Here is a 21826-nt window from a genome sequence, read left to right on the forward strand (position 1 = left end):
TACTGGAGCTACAGGCTAAGTACTGGGGTGACAGGTGGGGTGACAGGTGAAGTACTGGGTGCACAACCATGCCCAGATTTTGTGCTTTTCTTAACATTAATATTTTCAGTGCTTAGTGACTGGTAATTTTATACACATGCTTGTGTTAGAAGATGCCTGTTTTCCTGTTGACCAGAGTTCCAAGTTCGAGAGTCTGTTGGCCGCAGCAGTAGAAGAAGCATAGACTGGACAGGGCATTGGCTAGGCGGAGATGGCTCAGGGCACACACCCACTGCTTAAAACAAGTGTTGGGGAGGGGCAGAATCGGCTGCTGAGGAGGGGGAGTCCTTCCCATCCTTCTCCTTTTAAGAACTCAGCTTTCTTCACGGCCAACACTTGCATTCTCTTCAGCCTGCCCTTTCCTGTGGGCTTTATTCGTCCATCAGATCATAGAGTCCTGAAGCCCAGAAACAGGACATTTCCGGTGCCCACAGACACCGAGGAGCTTCTGTCACAGGTTCTTCTCGCTTTCAGATTTCCATGTTTAGTGGAAGGGCAGGACCACCGAGTGCACCCCCCACCCCCGCAGTGACCCCTCCTGGCTCAGAACCTTGAAAGGTTACTGTTCTAAGCCATTCTGCAACTACAGTTGGTGCCTCATTCCAGTCGGGATTCATGTTTAGAGGGAAAAGACAGCCTTGGGAGGATTTCTAAGCTAGAAGGAACTGAAAATACACCCTCAGATGTATTTTCAACTTTTAATGAAAGACTTGCCACCAGACCCCAGGCTAGACCCAGCTGGGGAGATGAGGTGATAGCACAGATGAGCAGCTCAGGCAGCCTGGATCCCTCCAGCCCGTGTCGGTGTATGTGTGCCTAAGGGCATGGTGTTTAGGGGTGATGCAGAAAGAATGCGCTTGTGTAGATGGAGCTGGGCATTGTGGTGGCGGAAGGAAGCAAGGATGGAGTTGCGCGTGCTGGGTAGGCAGGCTCCTTTTGGCTATAATAATAACCCATCGAAAGCTCTGTATGCCAGAGTGATTTTTTTTATGGTTATGGAAGACACCAAAGTATACAGTTTAAGAGGAAAAGAGTAACCCCTATGAGTGGTGGCTCCCAGGCCTGGAATCCTGCCCCTGGGAATCTGATGTCAGGGCTCACTTCTGTGTCTGAGGTCAGCGAATATAGAGTAAATTTAGGTTAGTCTGGGATAGAGTGTAACTTTGCCTCAGAGTAATAACAAATATTACACAAATAGAAATTTCTCATAAGCCGGGTAGAGTGGTGTGTGTTTTTAGTCCCAGCACTCAAAAAGCAGAGGCAGGTGGATCTCTGTGAGTCTGAGGCCTGGACTACATAATGAGTTCTGTAAGAGCCAGGGCTTTGCAGAGAGACCCTGTCTCAAAAATAAACAAACAAATAAAACAACAACGTAGAAGTTTCCCACAGATTAATATTCCAGGTTTTGGAGGAAAAATTCTTAAATAAGCATTTTAGTGGCATAAACTAGTTTCTTTATAAAGATGTGTGTATGTGCGCATGCGCCTTCACGCCTATGTGCCCTGGCAGAGGTCAAAGGATGATTGACTTTATGTCGTCATTTTCTTCAGGAATCAAACTCAGGTTGCCAGGCTTGCGCGTCTTGCCAGCTCTAACTCAGTCTCTCTGTCAGACGCCCTTGCCAGCCAACAGGCAGCAATGCACTATGGAGGTCTGGTGGTGTCCTGCAAAAACAACATGCAGATTCATTAGCAGCTAAGTAGGGACGGTAAAACAAAGTGACTTCAAAAACAAAACCCAAACAGATCTCTGTTTGTTGTCCATTTATTTTTCCTTACAGGCTCGGCTTCCGCCGTCTCTGTAGCCCACAGCACAGCTTGCATGGTTGGCTGGCACTGGCCAGGAGCAATGCAGGCACCGGCTGCAGCGACTTTTTCATCCCTGTTCTTGTGCCATTCTCTGGAGAGCCCAGGTCCTCATGAGCAACACCACTGCCCCGCCCCCTTTGCTTCCCTTGAGAGGCCGCCTCCTAAGTTTGGTGCCGCCACACAGGATCTGGAGCGCCCAGTGCTTGGCAGACAGCAAGTTCCTGACAACTGTGAGCTCTTCACACTGGGCCATCTGCAGGCAAGTCAAATGGGCCAGGGCTCTGCCACATGAGCCACCCCCGGGGACAATGCCATATTGTGTGGAGGAAAACACAGCACCCTCAGTCTCCTGCCGGGCCAGGTCAGCTTCTGAGCACACTCAGGCGCCTGGGAAGGTCTATAGGCAGATGACACTGTGGGTTCAGAGAGGGGCCTGCTGATGAAGTCGGAATGTGTGCCTGGACCTGGCTGCTCCAGGGGGTCCCTGTGCTGACCTGCAGTGACAGCAGACCTGTCCTCTCTTCCCGGGCCTGGGCCCAGGCCACCTGGGCTCCTACAAACAGCAGGCGTGTAATTAGAGGCTCCTGGGCTGGGCCGGGGCAGCACACAGGCAAGTCTGGTCCTGTGCCGGCCGCCGTGGGTGCTTGTACTGCAGAGCTGGGCTTCATTACCCAGACGGCTGCAGAAGCTGTCAGCTGGCTGCTGCTCCGCCAAGAACCCTGATCAATGAGGGAGGAGAGACACTGTGTACAAGGACACTGGTTCATCCAAGAACATGAGGCCAGCCAGGAATTCAGAATAACAAAGTACAGCTTCCTGTGTGCTGTGCCCGAGGCGGTGCCATGGCTAGGCCAGAGGAAGGCTTGGCGCAGGCCAGAATGACACAACTCATTCTGCCTTTCACAAGAGGGGAGTGGACAAGTCATGCTGTCCCAGGGGAAGGCACCGGCTACCTCATGCCCAGAAGAAATCTACGGAAGGCATGTGGTTAGATGTTTACTGATGTGGGTCCTCAGTGGCTGCTAAGGAATGAAGGTTCTGCCTGGGTCTTTGGTGAACGCAACGCCGTGCACATTCCGAAACCCCATTTCTCAGTGATGGCTTTTCTGTTTAGTGGAAGCAGGGCAGGAGGGGGGACAGACACGCGGATCCCTGTGCGTACTTGCTACAGGCTTCCGTGCCTGGGGTTCCGGGCTGTCTGAACTCACAGGGTGAGCGATGACAGCATGGGAGAGGCATGCTAAGCCACTGCCCTGACAGCAGCTTTGAGACAGGTGCCGACTGGTGCTCGAAGCACATTCTTTCCTATCCATTCCCAGCCCCCAACTCCTTACCCAAACCCCATCTGCCGCCATGGGGCAGTGGCTCTGCGCCACGGGGCTGCTCTGATGTAAGCGCAGGCACACACGTGTGCCTGCTGCTCCGGATCCCAAGTGAGCCTGTTTAGACGTGTGGTAGTAGCAGATTCCTCGTGGCTCGGGTAGGAGTCTCTTCAAGTTTGATCCATGCAGGTGAAGAGCGAGCAAGCTCACACCCTCACCACAAACGGCACCAGGCACGCCTGAACTGTTTGTGTAGTTACAGGAAGTGAGAGGTGAGGCCAACAGTGCAGACAAATGGGAACTCACCAAATGCTGCTCTCCTCCCCTTCACCCCTCAGAGCCCCAAAACTGTTAAGAATGGAATGACTCACACTGCAGGGAGAAGGGCCAGAACATTCTGTCAAATGGCCTACACTGCAAAGAAAACAAGTTGTCAAGTGAATTTTTAGTTTGAAAAGAGCTCGTGAAAGTAAGGGCGAGAATACCTGAAAGCTTCAGGGCTCGATGAAAAACAAGCATTTTTGCTGCTTTCTCCATTTCAGGTGTGGAACCTGAAGGCTCTGGCTCCTCGGAGGCTTTGTCAAGTCTTCCCTAGGACTGAGACAACTCTGAAGTCAGCCTCAGCTCTGTCTTCTCAAGTGCAACCAGCATGGTATGTTTTTGCACAATTGTTTTTTAAAGGTTTCATTAGCTTTTCACAAAATGCCTAACAGAACGGCCAAATCAGTTTCTAGTTTTAAAACTCAGGTAGGACCACGTATCAGTGTGCAACTAAATAAAACACTGTACATAATTGCATAGATGTCAATTTTCCGTTTTGATCACTACATATTATACAGGACTGTAAAGATGGCTCAGCCGTTAAAAGTCTTGGCTGCTCTTCCAGAGAGCCAGAGTTCAGTTCCCAGCACCCGCATTGTAGCTCACAGCTATCTGTAACCACATTTCCACACCATCTTCTGGCATCTGTGGGTACCAGGCACTGCATGCATGTGCTACACAGACATACACATAAAACAAATTGAAAACACCTCAATTTGCTCGGTGTGTTGTCTGGGGAGCAGGCAGGCAGATGGGCTCCTGCGCTTTCAGCAGTGCAGTCAGCATGGCAGCTAAGTACATTTCTTGGCCATGAAAAGCTAGGAAAAGTATATACCCAGAAGTTCAAGGAGAAACAGATGGGTAAGGAAACTGAGTGGGGACTAAGTACCTGCCCCGCTCCCAGTGGCCGGCAGTGCTCAGCGCCAGGACGAGGACAGAGGCGGCCCGAGCCCCTGCTTCCAGGAGCTGTGGCTCAGGTTGTGGTCAGTCTAGAGTCTGCCTGTCATTCCCACAACCTTCAAAGCCATCCAAGTGTCTCTCCATCCCCCCTGGTTTGACTCTGGTGTCAGTCCTGGGCCCTGGCTGTAGCTTTCAGAGTTCACTTCTTTGAAATGTTCTCTACACAACAGCCACTGTCCTCTTTCCTAAAACAAATCACATCGTGTTCCTCTCCCACTTAGAATCTTGAGTTGCACCCACTGCCCTTTTCCATTGCACAGCCTCCTCCCGCTTGTGGCCTTCAGCTTCTGGACCGTGGCCAGCTTTCCCTGCTTCCTGGCCTCACAGGCCTGCCTTCGTTTGCTGACATACCTTCTAAGTCACAGCTACCTCCAGCCCCTCGCTGTTTCCAGAGCAGAGATGCTGGGCACCTTTTTAACCCTCCTAGGTTGTATTGCTGTCACTTCTGTAAGGGGCAGGAAAGGCTGCTCTTCCCAGATCCAGCTGTGGCTGCTGCTCAACAGGCATGTGTTACTGAGTGACGACACCTGACACACAGGGCCACCCAGCTCTGACGCAGCAGCCCAGGAGATGGCAGTCTGCAGGGTGGCAGTGGAGACTGAGGCTTCCAACAAGCAAGTGAAGCCCACAAAGGGCCCCGAGTCGTCCAGACTTAGTTGTAAAGCTGCACGTGAGTCAGATCACTTTGTGCGTGTCCCTTTCTGTGAGCTGCCACCGTCTGTCCTCTTCACAGTACTGCCTGCACAGCAGCGCCGGAATCATGCTCGCTTAATTGTTCTAGGGGAAAGCAAACAGCTTGATTTTACCACATGCTTTTTAAAGAGACAGAAACTCATGTGGCCTAGGTTAACCTCAAATGCCATATGCAACCAAAAATGGTCTTGAACTCCTGACCCTCCAGCTTCTGCTTCCTGAGTGCTGGGCTTATGGGTATGTGCCTCCATGCCTAGTTTATGTGATACTAGTAATCCAACCCAGGGGTTTGTGTGTGTGTGCCAGGCAAGCATTTAACAACTAAGTCAAGTCCTCAGTCCCATACATTTTTATAATACCAAGTAAAATTGCTCGAGTTGTCATTTAGAAATCTACAGTAAGTTTGAACAGGTATTAACCTCAAAGACTCTTTTGTCATGCTCAAAAAGTAAGATCATCAATTTCTTGAAACATGAGTTTAGACAAGACACATTCTTAATGGTGTCATAAATAAGTATATAACTTTATTAAAATGAAAAGACAATATTCAAAATAATGCAACAAAATGAATAAATCCTTTATCCAATACTGTACACAGTGCGGAGATCAGTGCATTCTTCTAAAGCGCGTTTTAACCTTCATTTAGTTCACACTAAGATACAGTAAGCTTTAAATAGCTCAAACAATGTCATTCAGCAGTTTAAACTGAACAGCTTGTTGGGACGCCGCAGCAGTGTCCCTCTGTTAGCGAGCACCTTCTCTCTGTGCTGATCTACACAAGATAAACACATCAGAGGATGTAAAGAACTGAACACGGCTACGTGTCTCACGGAATCTCAGGGCAGTGAAGCAGGAAGATGCTGAAGTGACCTCTGGCATTAAGACATTCTGTGCTATTGGTCAGAAGTGTTTCACTTAAAAAAGCAAACAATCCCCAGAAAATACTGAATAGGAACCAGCAACACAAGACCAGCTTGTGTTGTACTTGTTTATTAAGTCTAAAAAACAAAACCAAAAAACCAAAAAACAATACCATACACCCCTACACAGTAAATCTCCATCACATAGCGAATCGCTGTGTTAATCTGTGACACTTGCATCCCAAACACTGAGGGCCAGTACGACTCCATCGTGCTCTCTCGAAAGCCTCTCGCTACAACTGGCCAGTTCAGTGGATGGGAAAAGCAGATAGTATGGGAAAGTTCTACACTAATTCTCTCAATTTACCATGTGAGACACACATAGGTGTTAACACACTCCAGAAACTGCTATCCTTCTCCTCAATAAGACAAAACCCCAGAGCTGGAAGTATTGGGCCACAGAATGATTTCAACAAGACGGTACAGGCCTGGAGAAGAACACGCCCCGTCCTGTAAGGAGAAGACTGCTAGTGGGTGGAGGGGGAGAAAACAAACTATATAGCAGGCCTGAATGCCAGGAATCTTTAAACTTAACAAATTTATAACTTGATCGAACAATTCTGCTTCTTCCATTTGCTCAATTTTCACACTATCAGGAGCTGTTCCTCCAGCTTGTTTTTAGTTATTCTGAATATATATTGCTCTAAGATAGTGACTAATTGGTTATCCTGCAGCTATGGTCTATGGTTACACCGCACGTTTATACATAGGTATATAATGTAGTCAAATGTAAAAGTTTCCCCATTCTTCCCTCCCCTCTAGCACATCTTTAAATTAGACTTTTTTCTCCTACACTGATAAACCAGGAACTCCCAGCGTAACAGCACCTCATAACTGCTCTAAGCCTTTCTCATCAAGGCAGAGTCTGCCAACTTCAATTTGCAACCTGACGTTGTTCTGTGAACCTCAAATTGGAAAACTAGGAGCCACCCATTCCATATGACTTCTGTTGAACCACGACCCCCACGTTTATGGAGAGACCACATAGGATAAGTGTTTGCGCTTCACGTGACTACCCACATCCACTTTCATTCTGGAGGCCAGCTTTTCTGTGGCGGAGGCCATACCACAGGCAGCAGGCAATGGCTGGATTTGAGTGCTTGGGTTTGTTTCTTCTGCTTCCCTAAAATACTTTTCATATTTGTCTAGGTACGGTGGTCTCTCAGGTAGTAGGTAATAGTGTGTTGAACTAACTTTCTTCCCATTTTCAATAATGGGCAGGATACAAGGAACCTTGTTGGCAGACCCTTCACTGCTCTGTCTCTGCAGGGCCTTGCTGCTGACATACTTGGGGTCAGGGGCAAAGCTCTGCGTTGGGGGCATGACCCCATTGAGGTAAGATGGAAGGCTTTTAGGACTTGGGGTACGGGAGTTGCTCCGCGACAATGGCTCTCGCGGTGGGACTTTGGGCGGCCTGTCTTCATCACTGTATGTGTTCGAGGTCACTTCCGCTGACCACCTTCTGTAGTCTGCCTTTGCCGGCCTAGGAGGTATAGGAACCCTGGGAGGGACCTCAGGCTTGTCTTCATCTGAGCTGGGAGAAGCTCTGTGTGTGTAGCTGGATATCCGGATGGCTGGCTTGTTGAATGACCCAGCTGGACCTGAGTGAGACCGCCTTAATCTGCGATGGCTTTGAAGTGGAGGAGGATTTGGATCTGGAACAACTCTGTTCTGGTCAGAAGCACAGCTGAGATCTGCCACAGAAACAGTTGGGGTGTCAAAATATGCATAGTTGATCTGTCCGCACCCCCGGAAGCTTCGCCTGCCAGGAACAGCGTATTTGAAATCAGAAGGTGCACAGTCTTCTAAGAGGAAGTCTGTGTCTGAGCTGGTCAGAAATTCTACCTCACAGTCGGCTTCATCCAGAGATAGGTCTTCAGAGATGGGCAATGGTGGGAGCGGCCGAGAGCCCCGATCACCCAATGCTGCACAGGGGAAGGGGGAAGGGCAGCTTTTTATGGGTGTAAGCGGAGGTGTGGAAGCGCAGACCCCATTCACTGAGAGTTTCTTAAAACCACATACAACTTGATCCTCTTCACGCTGTCCCGAGCTTTCACTTGGTGAGATAACCAGTGGGGGCAGGCTTGACTTTGGAGATGGAGCGCATTCCGCAAAGAAGCGGCCACTTGCGGGAGCAGACCGAGAAGCGCATCCTAAAAGAACAAGCGATGCTCATCAAGGTGAGTACGCCTCTCCCTGCCCTTCACCCTGTGAGAAAGCCCAGCACCTCAGCTCCAGCTCTCTGCCCAAGTCAGGGAAACACCTGACTGGCGTAACCCTGAGGACACCCATGCAACCACCACAGGTGTAATTAGAGTCAGAGCAGGGAACACACGTGATCTGGTTCAAAGAACAAACTATCTCTGCCATCTCCCTTGGACATGTGCTCGGCATACACCCACGCATCCCAGGCAAGTTTGTGACGTGTGCAGAATTCACAGAAGATGAACAGTGTATAATTTACACGAGTACCATACTGCACCAGGCGTGCCACTGTAGACATGCGACCATACAAGACAGGCCAGGCATGAGTGAGGTGGTGAGGCGAGGTCCTTCCTGCCGGCATATCATAATTGAGTGAACAGACTCACTTGCAATGTGTTTACCTGATAAGAAGCTGGACAAAAATCTAAGGAACATAATGTTCACATTAGAATACCTGCAGTCTCTCGGTCTGAGTACCATGAGGACTGCTCGAACCTGTTGCTTTCGAATGTGCATTCAGTGCTAGTAACACACAAGCATCTACTGCGCAAGGTTGTTCAAAGTTAACTCTGTATCCTACCCAAGAGCAAATTACTTCTTGATTTACAGAACTCACATTTCCACAGTCGTCTTTAGGGGTCAGTGGCTCAGGATACAGGTAGTGAAGGATAAGAAAGAGTGCTCGTTGGCGTCTGCTGCCACTAGGTGTCAGACTATTGTTGGAAACTGCTTAGGTTTCTTCCTTTAAGAAGCACTGCTTGAGGACAGGGCAGAGCTAATCAGACTGTCAACCTCTTCACATGCTATTCTCTAGACTTTTATACATACCAATAGTGGTCAGGTGCTCCTGGGCAGGGGACTTCAGATTGTAGGCCATGGTTATTGGGTCAATAGTTAAAAAGTTACTGAAAGCAAAGAAAACATGCAGGTCGTGAGCAAGTACAGTCGCTTCCTGTCTCTGGAGCATCAGGAACGCACTCAGAACACAGGGGCAGTACATCGTGACTTACTTTTCAAACTCGCTGCGACTGCCCCAGCAGGTCTTCATATTCCCCAAGGCCTGGCCGTTATGTAGAAATCCAGTTTTTAATGGGACTCGGACATCCTGAGCAGCAACTCCTGCTGTTGACATTGTGCCTGACTCTGGGATGTCTTCAAATTTGTGAAGCCCAGAGGTTTTTAAGTCAACTAGTAGCTTTCATTCCCTGGGGAATCAAGAAGAAATGGGAGAATAAACAAGATAATTCAGAAATAGGATAGTCTACATTGTAGCATACGTCATTAGAGATGGTTTGTTTGCAGACTGTTTTTCTAATTCTTCATAAGGAGACTTAAAATGTAGCCAGCAAAATAATTGTGATTGTTGTAAATACTAACCTGACACTTGAAACATTTTTTCACAGAATGAGAAAGAATCCACTAACAGAAAACCCAACCCTTGCCACAGAGCTTACTAGTTGCACAACCAATCACAACTGCTTTCCAAAGCACACAAACCTCCCTCCAGCCCACTAAATTGACCTTGTATGGCATGGCTATACCAGGAAGGAAGCACAGTGGCTCTTACCACGTTTCCCAAAGTAAACAAGGAGTTTCAAGCCAGGCATGGTGATGCACACTGCAATCCTAGCACTTGGGAGGCTGAGGCGGGAGGATGGCAGGTTCTAGGCCAGTGTGAACTCCCAGCAACATCCTGCTTTACCCTCACTGAACCGCCCCCCAAACAAACACACAGTAATTTTAGAAACTATGGCTCTTCACAGGCAGAGCTGTCACTCATTAGCGCCCACTCAGGAGATTCTCCAGTAGAGGAACCCACCCGCACCACAGCCGAACTCTGTTCCTCGGGGTTGCTCACAGAAGACATATTCTCCAGTTATTGCTTGCTCAAGAAAAACATAGTCGCATATGAGGAGACTGATTTCTATTATCTTGTCAAAATCAAGTTCTGCAAGATTACTAGCTAAAGCGTCAGCTTTGGATAGCTTCCTCCCTTTCAAAGACAAACTCTGAGGGACATTTTTTGCATTCTCCTTTGTGAAATATCCAGTGATTCATGTCCTGCTCCCCTGTCAGACATGGATTACAAAGACAATATATTCTTCTTAAAACTGGTAGCTCCTTAGCTTTAGAAATCCCCCTTTATCAGATGTGACAGGTCTGGAGCCCCCGTACACATTCTGATTTTACTTTTGTTTTTAAAGCACCAACCTCTGAAGTCTTGAGACATGCACTTAGTAAGCCGGACAGCAGGATGTTATGTGGCACCTGGCCAGAACACAGACCCCTTTGAGAGCTCTCTACAGACTGTCCACACCACTCTGCCATTAAACATCTGCATGTACAGGTGCTGTCTGATCGTGGGACTAGGACACATGAGCTGGCTGGAGGCCACAAAGATAGTTCATTATTATTAAATTGATCAGCAACTAAACATCTATTTACAAACCTCAGGCCTAATAACCTGGGCCTTCAGAACAAGTGGCTGTGGGTCCTCAGGACCTTTCCATCACAGGGACCCAGCTCAGTAAGGGAACGCTTGTTATCCACTGAAGGTAACCTATTTGGAAGGCATAAATAGGGGGTTCTTTTTTTTTTTTAAAGCTTATGATCTAAGGCAGTTATTTTGTGACAGATTTACAATATTTCAAAATCATACCTTATTTTTTTAAAAAACAGTCTCTTAAAGATATATGATAAAATAATCAGTTACCTAAGCATTATTGGGAGGTCTTTTGAGTTTTGTTTTTTACATTACTGAAATGAAACATGTTATTTACCATCAAGTAATTTTAAAAAGTCTAGCCTCTCCCTGGGTATGCTTAGCCAGGGTTTATCAAGCCTTTTCAAAACATTCACAAACACTGAGAGACTACGGGAGAGGATCTGTGGTAATATGAAAATGAAAGGCAGGACGGGAGGAAGAATGTGGTGTTTAAGTAGTTTGAAAGTGCACGTTTGAAGATTGTTCATCCTGATTACAGGACAATGCTGCGGGGGACTCAGGAGGCCCAGCCCCCACCTGCCGGCAGGCCAACAAGTACTACTAGTAATTACTGTGTCAGCCTCCTAATGCCATCTACATCTCAGCTTTCAACAGAGTGATTGTGTAACTATCGCCTCTGCTCACATTGCCTTGGAATCCTAAACTTACATTTCAGTGGTCACTTAAAATTATTTATATGTTCTAGAAAAAGTTATTTTTTATTCTTTGTTTCCATCACCTACTTGTTAGCTTTCTCAAGGAAAAAAAAATTTTAGTATAAAAGAATTGTGTTCACTAAGCCAGCTCACTCTGACCACAATAGTGTCTTTGTGTATTCATAGAAGGTGACCTGCCTCTACATTTCAATGGGGAATTGTGAATGGGCCGTGTTATGAAACTATCTGAACTTCCTACTTGCTTGCATGGCAGAAGCAAGGAGGGCAATATAACTGCTGTGTTCTCATCTTTTGGAAAATAACTTCAGGCTGAAAAACCCAAAAGAGCAACATGCCACAGGTTTAAGGTTTAGACAAATACACATTCTCTCTCTCTGTCGCTCTCTCCAGATTTTAAACTACGGTTATGTCAGAAATCTACCTGAAAGTGTTCTTCTACCTCACTTAAAGCAAACAACAAACAAAACAAGTATTCATGTTGTATAACCTTGTTGGGGGCAGAGACACATCAACGTGGCTAAATTTAAGATAAAGCAACATATTTTGCTCAAGTGAAATCTGACTAATGCTGTAGCATGTTAAATTTTTAGAACCCTTATAACTGCAAAGCTAGCTGTACTTTTTCAATTTATAAAGAGAATAACTACAAAGATACACTTATGTATGAATAGCAATATCTAAAAGTACAAGACAAAACCCAAGAACAGCAAAGTGAATACATAGGTAGCACAGTACAGACCAGGATCCACAGCTTAGATAATCATGAAACTATTCGCTATTCTTAGTGAATGAAAATGCAGTTAAACACCAATACTCCATTTCTGTTAACAGCATATTTTTTTCCCTTAATTTTAAGAATTTTGTTCTTAAAATCTTTAAATTCATTTTTATGGCTTCAGCTCCACATAAAGTTCCTAAATAGGTGAGTGCAACCTGACTTCCACTTTGCATTTCTTACTATCTGTGTGATTATCTTTTCACTTGAATGGGCCTCTGGTATCTCACAGGCTCCAAGCCCAATTCTTTCTGTCTCTTAACTCACCCTCTACCTATTCTGATGCAGGAGGATCACACTTCCTGAAGTAGCACTCTGAGCCTGAGTTAAGGCCAGTCTGCTTTCAGCTGCTAACCTCCACACAGAGTCTGCACACTCTTTCTCAGCCTCCCTCCTTTCCCCTACTGGCTCTAACTGGCCTCCAGTACGAAAACATGTTCACCATACGGCAACCACCAGGGTCAGATCAGTATTCCTCAATTGCCACCTTTAAAAGAACCTGTCAAAGTCTCTAAAAGCTCCTTGCCTGGCAGAAGAGACCCCAGAACCGGCCCTTACTTCACCTGTCCTTTCCGGCGCAAGCTGTTCTCTGAGCTTTAGGGGTGGCTAGTTCTTACACTGTGCTCCCTCAACAAGCCCCTTTGCTAAGAGCCCGAGCCCTGTCTGTTCTGGGATATTCTGTGCCGTGCCCGGGTTCCCTCCTAGCCTGGCATCTCCCATCTGTACAACCTGGCATGTTTACTTCTAATGACTATTAAGTGAACACTGAGAAAAAAACCTCTCATACTTTAAAATGTAATTACATGAGATTTTCCCCAGGCTAAAAAGAAGAGCTACAAACAAAACAAAACAAAAAAAAGAGCTATGGGGAAAAGCAAAAATTTGTTGAAGGATCAGCTTTGCATGTACTACAGAGATGAGACCAACCAACAATCTAACACATTTAGAATGTCCTGAATTCACTCCCCAATCCAATGTGGACAGTGTGTAGGCTGAGTACAAATTGAAAGCATTAATGGCTGCCGCATGGCTTCTAAATGGCTTGTTTACTAAAAGCAGTGAAAATAAATTTTACCTTTCCTCACACACCATCCCTTTGGGATTATAATCCATCTACCTTGTTTTTGTTGCTACTTAAAGTTACTTTCTTTTAAAAATAAAAAAGTCACATGATGCCAATAGCACTGTGCACACTTTCTAAGGTGAGCTCACATGCCTTTATCTTGAAAATACTCACTTTAAAACTGCTCTAACACAGAAAGCCAGGCTACCTTAAGGCGGTAACCTAGATCTGCTCACCTTGCCACGAGATCTCATTAATACATCTTAGGAGCAATCCACGAGAGGAGGAGGGGCACATTTTTGTCTTACAACTCATCCAGTTCTGCCCAGTGCTTCCTTATTTAAGAGTGTGATGTAATTTCCTTCTTTCAATCTGGTTCTAGAACCTGATTTCTGTTTATTCAGAGTGATAAATGGCCTTTTCAGTTGCATTTAACAATTACCTAACTACTTCCATAAACAGAGAAGACACACATAATTATATAGGCAAAATTTATCAAAAAAGACTGATTAGAAACATGACACATTTTCATGACTTTTGATCTTCCTCAAATATACCACTTTCTATTCTCATTTGAAAAAAAGTCTGATCACCTTTAAAAGGAAATGGAAATCCTAGTTTTATTGGCCATTTTTCAGACTTTTATTTAGTTCTTTTGTTTTGTTTTTTCCAGACAGGATTTCTCTGTGTAGCCTTGGCTGTACTGGACTCCCTTTGTGGACCAGGTTAGCCTCAAACTCACAGTGATCCGCCTGCCTCTGTTTCCCTGAGTGCTGGGATTACAGGCATGTGCCACCACGCCTGGCTATAGACTTTTATTAATCTGAGAAAAATTACTTAGCATCTGCCTACATGCCCTGCATTATTGTAATTATACTGAAGGATCTAAAATCATGGACTATGTCATACTTCTAGACAATCTTTTTACACATTAAAAAGTGAACGTGTGTCTTACAGGTTGTGAAAACAGTTACAAAGGTAACAAATTGTTAAACTCAGCAAAGACTGTTTACCTCACTGAATCAAACAGATGGTGTAACCTACACAGATTTACTGAAAGCAAAAGGACGTTTGCACAGATATTTCAAGAGCAAAGGCCTGAATTCAAAGTTTTTCATATTTCACTTTCAATGCTATGGTTTGGGGATAGAGAAAGAAAGGAAGCAAGTTAAGAAAACTTGTTATATATTCACCATGAAAAAGCAGAAATGGCCTTTATATTATACGCATGAATGACTTTTAAAATAAAATGCAACTACAATACTCATGCATGGAATCAAGTAAAATGTGATAGCTTCAGCAAGTATTAAAATGCTATTTAAAAAGATGAAATTAAAATGAAGATCTGTGTTTTCAATTCCATTCTTCAGAGGACCTTAAATGTGCCCCACACACACTAGCCCACTTGCAGGTGGTAAAAAGGGAGGTAACAAAGAAAATAACTTTTATCTCTAGACTGTCAAACTAAAATGACAGAACTTCACTACTTCAGAAAACTCCTAGCTAAGTATTTTAAGAAATAACAAGCTAGCAAAAACCCCATTAGTTCAGCTACTGCATTGACAGCCCTGTGACTCAGTTGCCCTCAAGATTGGAGAGTGATACAGGTACAAGCAGGGCTGCAGCAGCGCATTGCTCTGTCATTGGCACTCTTCCTGCAGAGCACAAGAGTCAACACAAACAGCGAGCTCACACAGCATGGAAGGAGAGTTCTTTCTGACATATGCAATACACCGTACCTGTGAAAGATTGGTGGACTCTGTTGTAATCTTAATGACAATGAGCACAATGGGCTAATGATGGGAAATGACTCTTTAAAACTTCATGTTTATTTAACAAGCATTTAAATAAGCCAATGGGCAGCTCCAGATTGTTATAAGTAATACACAGGCGATAACAATAACTAACAGAGGACATGGTCAGGAAGTTTTTTCAGTGTTTTGTCCTTGTACCAACCCTATAAGGTGGCTGTGTTACCATTACTCTGACAGGTGAGGAGCTTCTGGAACCTGATCCAGCTCAGAGCTGGTGAGCCACAGAAATGCCAAGGCTTACTCCAGGAAACCTGGCTTTCACGTTGAGGCTTTCGACCATGCCAGAGCTTCTCTTCTAGTCCCCTAGGCTTTTCAACTTGCTTGGAATAAAATGACTTCGAGACACACACTTGGCTTCTATGGATAAGGCAGGTACATTTTTGGAGGGATTCTATCTGGTAATAGTTTTTCCTTGGGTAAACTGCAGCCTACAAAAGTTCCCATTTCATTTCCTCAAAATTCCCTACTAAAAAGTTATCAATTATAGTCTTGGCCTAGATAGCTAAAATGGGCAAAGGTACAAACCAATTGTAACAGTTCTTTTGATACTCTTTCACTGATACAATGATGCCCACCACAATAGAATCTGTTATACACAGTATTTGATGTGGCACAGCTTTGTCTTTGCTTATAAAAGGGCTGTTGGATATATATATATATATATATATATATATATATATATATATATATATATCTCCAAGAGGCTTCCTTTAAATACTCTCACAGCATGGGTCCCAATGATACCATTAGAACTTGGCTCTATCAAAAAACCTAGAATCCAGTAAGAGAATTATTCTATCTGTAAAGCACTCTACAAATTTACAAAGCACTTTCTTATATATTATCTCACTTGATCCCCACAACATCCCTCTAAGAAGAGGCAGTACAATCTCCATTTTGCTAGGAAGGAAATGAAGTGGTCTGAAACATCACTCTGAGCTGAAAGGCTGCCTGGCTATTCTGCGCTGTAAGCAAGCCAGCATTTTCCTGCCTGCACTTTCACCACTTCTTTCTGTGGTATTATCCTTTTAGGCAAAAAAGCTGGTTTTTCTAACATTCTAGCTTACTTAAAATGATACTATAAAAAGGAGGGCTACTTAAGACCTATATGCCGGCTAACTGCAAAGGCAGGTACTGGAACTCAACTTTCTTGAGGGCAAATTCTTAGAGAGCAAACATGAATTATATTTTCACAAATGCATACTGAATGCTTCTTTTGGACCAGATACACCAGATGAAGAAACCGGTTGTTGCCCGAGGAAACCCTCCATCTAACGAGGAGGGGATAACCCTCAAGGAAATCAGCAAGGCACAGTGACAGGAGAAGGAGGCTGAGAGCTCATTTACACAGGTGCAGGGGAGGCCTCACTAGACAGGTGACTTTCAGAGCTGATTTCCTTTTTTGCTTTGTTTTTCCAGACAGGGTTTCTCTTTGTATCCCTGGCTGTCCTGAACTCACTCTGTAGACCAAGCTGGCCTCGAACTCTGAGAGATACGCCTGCCTCTGCCTCACGTGCTAGGAGCCGCTGCTGCTTCTGCTGTTGTAGACACGACCCCTGCTCTAAGAACCGATTTCTTAAATCACAGAGAAGAGCTGCCATGGAATGAGGTAGGAAAAGAACCTTTCCCGTGGAGCAAGAGTCTGTAACTAGGCAAGTTTCTTCTTAGCTACAGGTCGTGGATAGGGCTTCTGAACAGAAACTTCTAGTCGTTACCCTCCTATTTTCAAACTGAAAAGTACACTAATTCCAGATTTTAAGGCTATGTTCACCCAGGCCTGGAAAACTAGTCGTTTTGCAACACTTCTACCCCAATTTTAGTACAAAGTACATAGTCCAAAGAAATGGACTAAATTATTAACGAGGATTCCAAATTTTTTGACGTCTGAATCCTACGCTAACCTTTTCTATTAACACCCATCCTGTTAAAGCTAGGAATTTCTGTTTTAGACCCTGAAGTTCACCCATCTTAGCCACATTTATCGAGGTTACACTGTGTGAACAATGCCAGAATGCCACAACTGGATTGTTTATCTAGTGAGTTATTGTTCATTAGCTTAAAAGCATGGCCGAACACCTGCAAAGGATGCTGTGTACATCCTGACACTGAGGTACCAGTTCATGTTATGGAGGTTAGGAGTGGAAGCTTCTCTGGTAGAGGGAGCCAGTGACATTTAAATTTCAGGAATTACCCTGGGCACCACCTTTCCCCTCCTCTGCTCACCACCTTTCTAAAGCAAGCTGATGGTATGCTGACAATCAGGTCAGTTGCAAGCATGGTAGATTGCACCAGTAGTTTAGGGAACTTGCATTTAAAAGCTATTATTGGTATGAGCAGAAAGGCAGTATTATCTAGTACAACTTCGGAGAAGCAGCAATAAAGAGCTGGTTTCATCAAAACAAAACAAAAAACACCTCAAGACTACAATACAAGACACAAAAAAAGGTTCACTAGTATCTACTGTGAGCCAAGTAGGAAATCCAACTCATTAAAAAAAGTAATTCTACCTCTCAAAAATATGAGTAATTCAGACATTTTATAGCAGCCAATAAAAAGGAACAACAGATTTTCTTTCCAAGCCTCATCAGTGCCTGGAATAATCCTGTTACCCTTAAAATGTAAAGCATGCTTTCCTTGCATTTATCAACATCAACTATGTGCAAGGCTGTGTAAAAAAAGCTGTTCAAGGCAGTTCCTGCTCTTAAGGAGTTTACCATCTAATTTATTTGCCTAGAAACAGACTTACAGTTCAAGATTTTTACCATTTATTAGCAAATGTCTACCAGGACACAGGTGAGGTAGTGAAGGCAAAGAGTGTTCAGTCCCTGTTAAAATCTTCATGTATTTCCTCTCAAACCTGCTAATATCCAGAAAGGGATGGATTGATAACATGAGCCATACTTGACAGGTTAGTAAGAAACCAACTTACTGTTTTTGTCTTTATAAGATTTGCTCTTTTGCTGATACAGGTATTCTGACTGTCTTTGGTCTCTACTTAAGTGAAATCTCTCTTAAAACTCCATAACTGCATGTGCCTCTTAAGAAAAGTCTTTAAAAGGCAAGGGTAGACACACTGAGCTCAGATGGTCTAGTCTCAACAGATGAATATCCACTATACCCGTACAGGCTTAAGGAAGTTTAAAACTGTAGAACCCTTTTTTCCAGGAGGTTAAAAAAAAAAAAAAAAGGCAATTTATACCTCACCTTTCTTCACCTCTGACAGTTGCCTGGAAACCAGTCCTGCCCTACCTGTGTTGCAGGTGTACCTCCCGTCACATCTCTTTTAAAGCTACAGTCTCTATTCTTACTACACTTAAGTTTATGACTAACAATCTATTCACATTTTTATCAGGTAAGAGACTGGTTTCTTTCAAGCAATGATGAAATCCTAATAAAGACTGAGGAAGCACCCATCCAGCACCACCAATCACGGTTAATTTGAACAAAGATACGAGGTATGTATAAATGCACAATCCTGCCAAGGAGCCCTTGCGTTTGAACAGGTCAGTCTGCAGTTTCATTCCTTCTGTAATATTTAAGTCATCACGGCAAAGAACCACGTTTCTGGAGAGGGAAAGGCCACGGAACAACTCGGATGAATTAAAAAAGAGCAGAAAAAAAGGCAATGACCTTCGTCACCGAGTCGCAGCGAGATCAAAACTGGTACCAACCGGGGACCAGCAATCTCCGAGCCGCAACAGCTTCTCGCCGAAGCTTTCCGGGGCCGGACTGACGGGGTGCGCGGGGCGAGAGGGGAGGTGGAGGGGGCCGCAGCAGCCCTGCCGCACCCCCGGCCGCAGCAGCGCCGGGCAACCCCGGAGCCTCCGCTCGGGAACCCCGGGCCGTGGAGACGTGTCGTGCGCTCGCGGGTGCATGGCCCCGGCGGGAAGCCAACGGCGCCCGCGGCCCGCGGCTCCCCGCGCCCGCCCGGCCCATCCCCGCGCCCGCCCGGCCGCAGCCCGCTCGCCGCCCTCCGCCGCCCGCCAGGCCCCTTACCCCAGGGGAGCGGGGCCCCGCGGCGCCCTCCCGCGCATGTCCGTCCCGGCTGGCTCAGCGCCGCGGGCTCGGCGGCCCGAACATCGCGCAGGCGCCTCGCGGCTCCGTCGCCCTCCTTCTCCCTCTGCTCCGCTCACTCGCAGGCTTCCCGGCGCGCTCCTCGCCCGCCCGCCCGCCCGCGCTCCACCCGGCTCGCGCTCCTGCCCCGCACTCGGCCGCAGCGGCGTCGGCGGCCGACGCGCGTTTATATACGGATGAGCCGCCAGCGTGACGTCGACGCTCGCGGCCCCGCCTCCCCGGCGCAGCCAATCCGGGCGGCCGGCTTCTTAAAGGGGCGACGCCGCGACCGAAGGGCTGGCCTGGGGCCCGGCGGGCGGCGCCGGTAGCCTAATCTCCTGCGGGGACGTTTCAGGCTGTGCCGCTTCGTGCGAGCTGCCGAGCCTCCGGGGACACTGAGTTTTCCTCGCAAGGCTGAGAGCAGCCCTGTTTCAGCCCCGGGGGAGGGAAGTGGTGCTGAGGTGCACTTGGGCCGAGGTAGCCCGGGGGGGGGGTACTGAGAAGGGGTACCCCGAGGTAAAGTGAGGGGGGGCAAGGCATGGCAAGGAGAGTGATGAAGAACGGAGAGGGACAGTGAGGACAGTGAGTGCGAGACCGTGGTGATGATGAGGGGCAGTGATGGATGACAGAGCTGTACAGCCAGGGATGCAGGAGGACCGTGAAGAAAGTGGGGTCTGGGAGAGAGGGCAGGGAACTGAGGGGCAGGGAGGGATGGCGGAGGAGGGGAGGCCACCTGGATGCTTGCAAGCGGTGGTGTGGGACCGAAGCCAGCGGATCACGAACCACTGCAGGACATAGAATGGTGACAATGTGGGCAGCTGAGGGACAGTGTGGGAAGGTGAAAGACACGTGACGGGGAGAGACCGCTGGGGGCAGTGGGCCGTGCTGTGTGGGCAGGATCAGGAAGGCCTCGCTCAGGCTCCCCTGCGGTTGGCTTGTCCCGGAGCAAAGCGGGGCTGATGCCCGCACCTCCCTCAAACCCGCCCCCAGCCCTCTTAGTTTGTTCCCCATGTCTCTTGACCCCAGGATGGCCGCTGGTGCCCAAGGACAAAACGCCATCGAGTCTGCAGGGAGGAGGCTTCTTGGAGCAGAAATCCGGTGATGCAACTTAGGTTTATAGTTTAACCGTAAAATAAATAACACAACGATAAACCAAGAGTAGTTAAAGAAAAAAAAGCAAACAGACAGAAGCCCTCCAGTTCGTACTAGTACACATTCCCTTAATGGAGTTCCGCAGTGGAGGCCGCAGACCTGTGGCTGACCTCCGTGATCTGCACAGAGGTCACGTGAGCGTTACCCGCTTAGCGCCACCTGATTGGGCCAGTTTAACGTATGGACTGAGGTGCTGGCCTCATTATCTGCCTATTAACTTGGTGCACTATGAAACGATTTGCCTCTCCCAGTGTTGACTTAGGTTCTTAATTTAACTCAAAGGCTGAATTTTAAGTTCGAGGCCTGATGCACCGGATTTAAAAAAAGAAAGGGAAAATCTGAAGTATTCCCTTGCCCACTCTCAGGGCAGGCTAACCAAACGCTGGAAGGCTTGGCTCTCCCGAGGCTTCCTGCTGGTCTGCGGAGGCTACTGGGCCGTTTCTACTGCCAGGCCACTCAATTCTCCCATCGTTTTACTGCCATTCACTTAGTGGCGTTTTAAACGTATGGAAATTAACTAGGCATTGTCAAATTAACTAGGCGTTTATTATTTACTTGCTTATTTAAGCTTTGGTGGTCTTTCGGACAGTTTTATTCTGCAGCCCACACTGGCTTAGAACTCGCCATATAGCTCAGGCTAACCACAAGCTCGATGATCCTTCGGCCTGCACACTGTTGAGATTTACAGGCAGGAAGTCGCATACAGCTTGCCTAGGCTTTGAAAGTCACAGGAGTCCCTCGTGCCCTCACCTTTTCTATTCATGGTTTTACCCCTGGCTCTGCTATTCTTTGCCCCGCCCCGCCCCCACCCCTGTGTGTATGTGTGCCTTTAAAAGATCTACCTGAGAACATCCTTTCAGACCTCTCAGTACAGCATTTACTGAACGGGGACTCGGTTGAGGCTCAGTTTCATCCAAAAAGAACCCTGGTTACTCTTCTTTCCAGTCACCACAATAGGGTTGTAGTCTGTGCTCTGGCCTCATTAGCATGCTTTTATATTCCCCAATTCACAAAACATGATAATCACCAGAGCAACTGTGGAACACACCCCTCTGCAGAGAAAGAAGATCAACAGGAGACTCATTCCGCACTTAAGCTGTAGGATGTGCTAATGTTTTGGTAAATTATATTAAAAAGAAATCACAAAATCGTATGAGTAATGCATGATTAATCTGGATTTTCTCTTTGGATCTACTTTACACTTACAAAAATAAACATTTAGCTTTTTAGTTTTTGGGAAAGAGCAATTACAGTTTCTACTTCACTGACTTTAGCTCATAATTATTCATATAATGAAGCTTTCTCAGCTGTGGAGGAAACTCATATTCTACAGGATACTTAAGAGTGTGTTATAATAGCACTGATATGCCAAAAAAATATTGCAGAATAGTTTGAGAAGAGTTTAAAGTGAAAATGCTAAGCCAGTTACTTGAAGTAGTTCTGGCATATTGATCACTTATTGTTCATTGACCTTTAATAGTTCAAACACCAGAATTGAGTGAGAGAAAAAAATATTCTCCTTTTCCTAAGCCAAACTCA

At 46.3% G+C, this 21826-nt stretch overlaps 1 protein-coding gene across 7 annotated transcripts; it reads right to left on the bottom strand.

The window, feature by feature from the left end:
• Nucleotides 1-1414: 1414 nt before the first annotated feature.
• Errfi1 (ERBB receptor feedback inhibitor 1) lies at nt 1415-19297 on the bottom strand. Of its 7 annotated transcripts, XR_008721021.1 has the most exons (7): nt 19079-19269; nt 9279-9473; nt 9097-9173; nt 7084-8216; nt 4802-5227; nt 3541-3583; nt 1415-3413 (listed from the first exon to the last, which is right to left on the bottom strand). XR_008721021.1 is itself a non-coding variant. In XM_055615089.1 (5 exons), exons 2-5 carry the CDS (start codon nt 9398-9400, stop codon nt 5219-5221), a joined length of 1341 nt encoding a protein of 446 aa, XP_055471064.1. In that variant the 5' UTR covers nt 9401-9473; nt 19079-19269; the 3' UTR covers nt 1415-5218. The 7 variants fall into 7 exon arrangements, 3 of the variants coding, with proteins under 3 accessions (XP_055471064.1, XP_055471066.1, XP_055471063.1); XR_008721020.1 differs by having other exon boundaries at nt 1415-3583; XR_008721019.1 differs by having other exon boundaries at nt 3541-5227.
• Between the last annotated feature and the right edge of the window lie 2529 nt (nt 19298-21826).

The sequence above is a fragment of the Psammomys obesus genome, unplaced genomic scaffold (genome assembly GCF_907164565.1).
Source record: "Psammomys obesus unplaced genomic scaffold, mPsaObe1.curated_primary_1811, whole genome shotgun sequence".
NCBI classification, from domain to species: Eukaryota; Metazoa; Chordata; class Mammalia; order Rodentia; family Muridae; genus Psammomys; species Psammomys obesus.

What these genes read in the sequence shown, in the direction of transcription:
- Errfi1 (XM_055615091.1), bottom strand. Translation starts at nt 9,400, where the DNA reads ATGTCAACAGCAGGAGTTGCTGCTCAGGATGTCCGAGTCCCATTAAAA. An exon ending in AGTCGCAGCGAGTTTGAAAA is followed by an intron (nt 9,174 to 9,278) that starts GTAAGTCACGAT and finishes CTTTGCTTTCAG; the next exon opens with TAACTTTTTAACTATTGACC. An exon ending in GGAGCACCTGACCACTATTG is followed by an intron (nt 8,217 to 9,096) that starts GTATGTATAAAA and finishes TTGTTCTTTTAG; the next exon opens with GATGCGCTTCTCGGTCTGCT.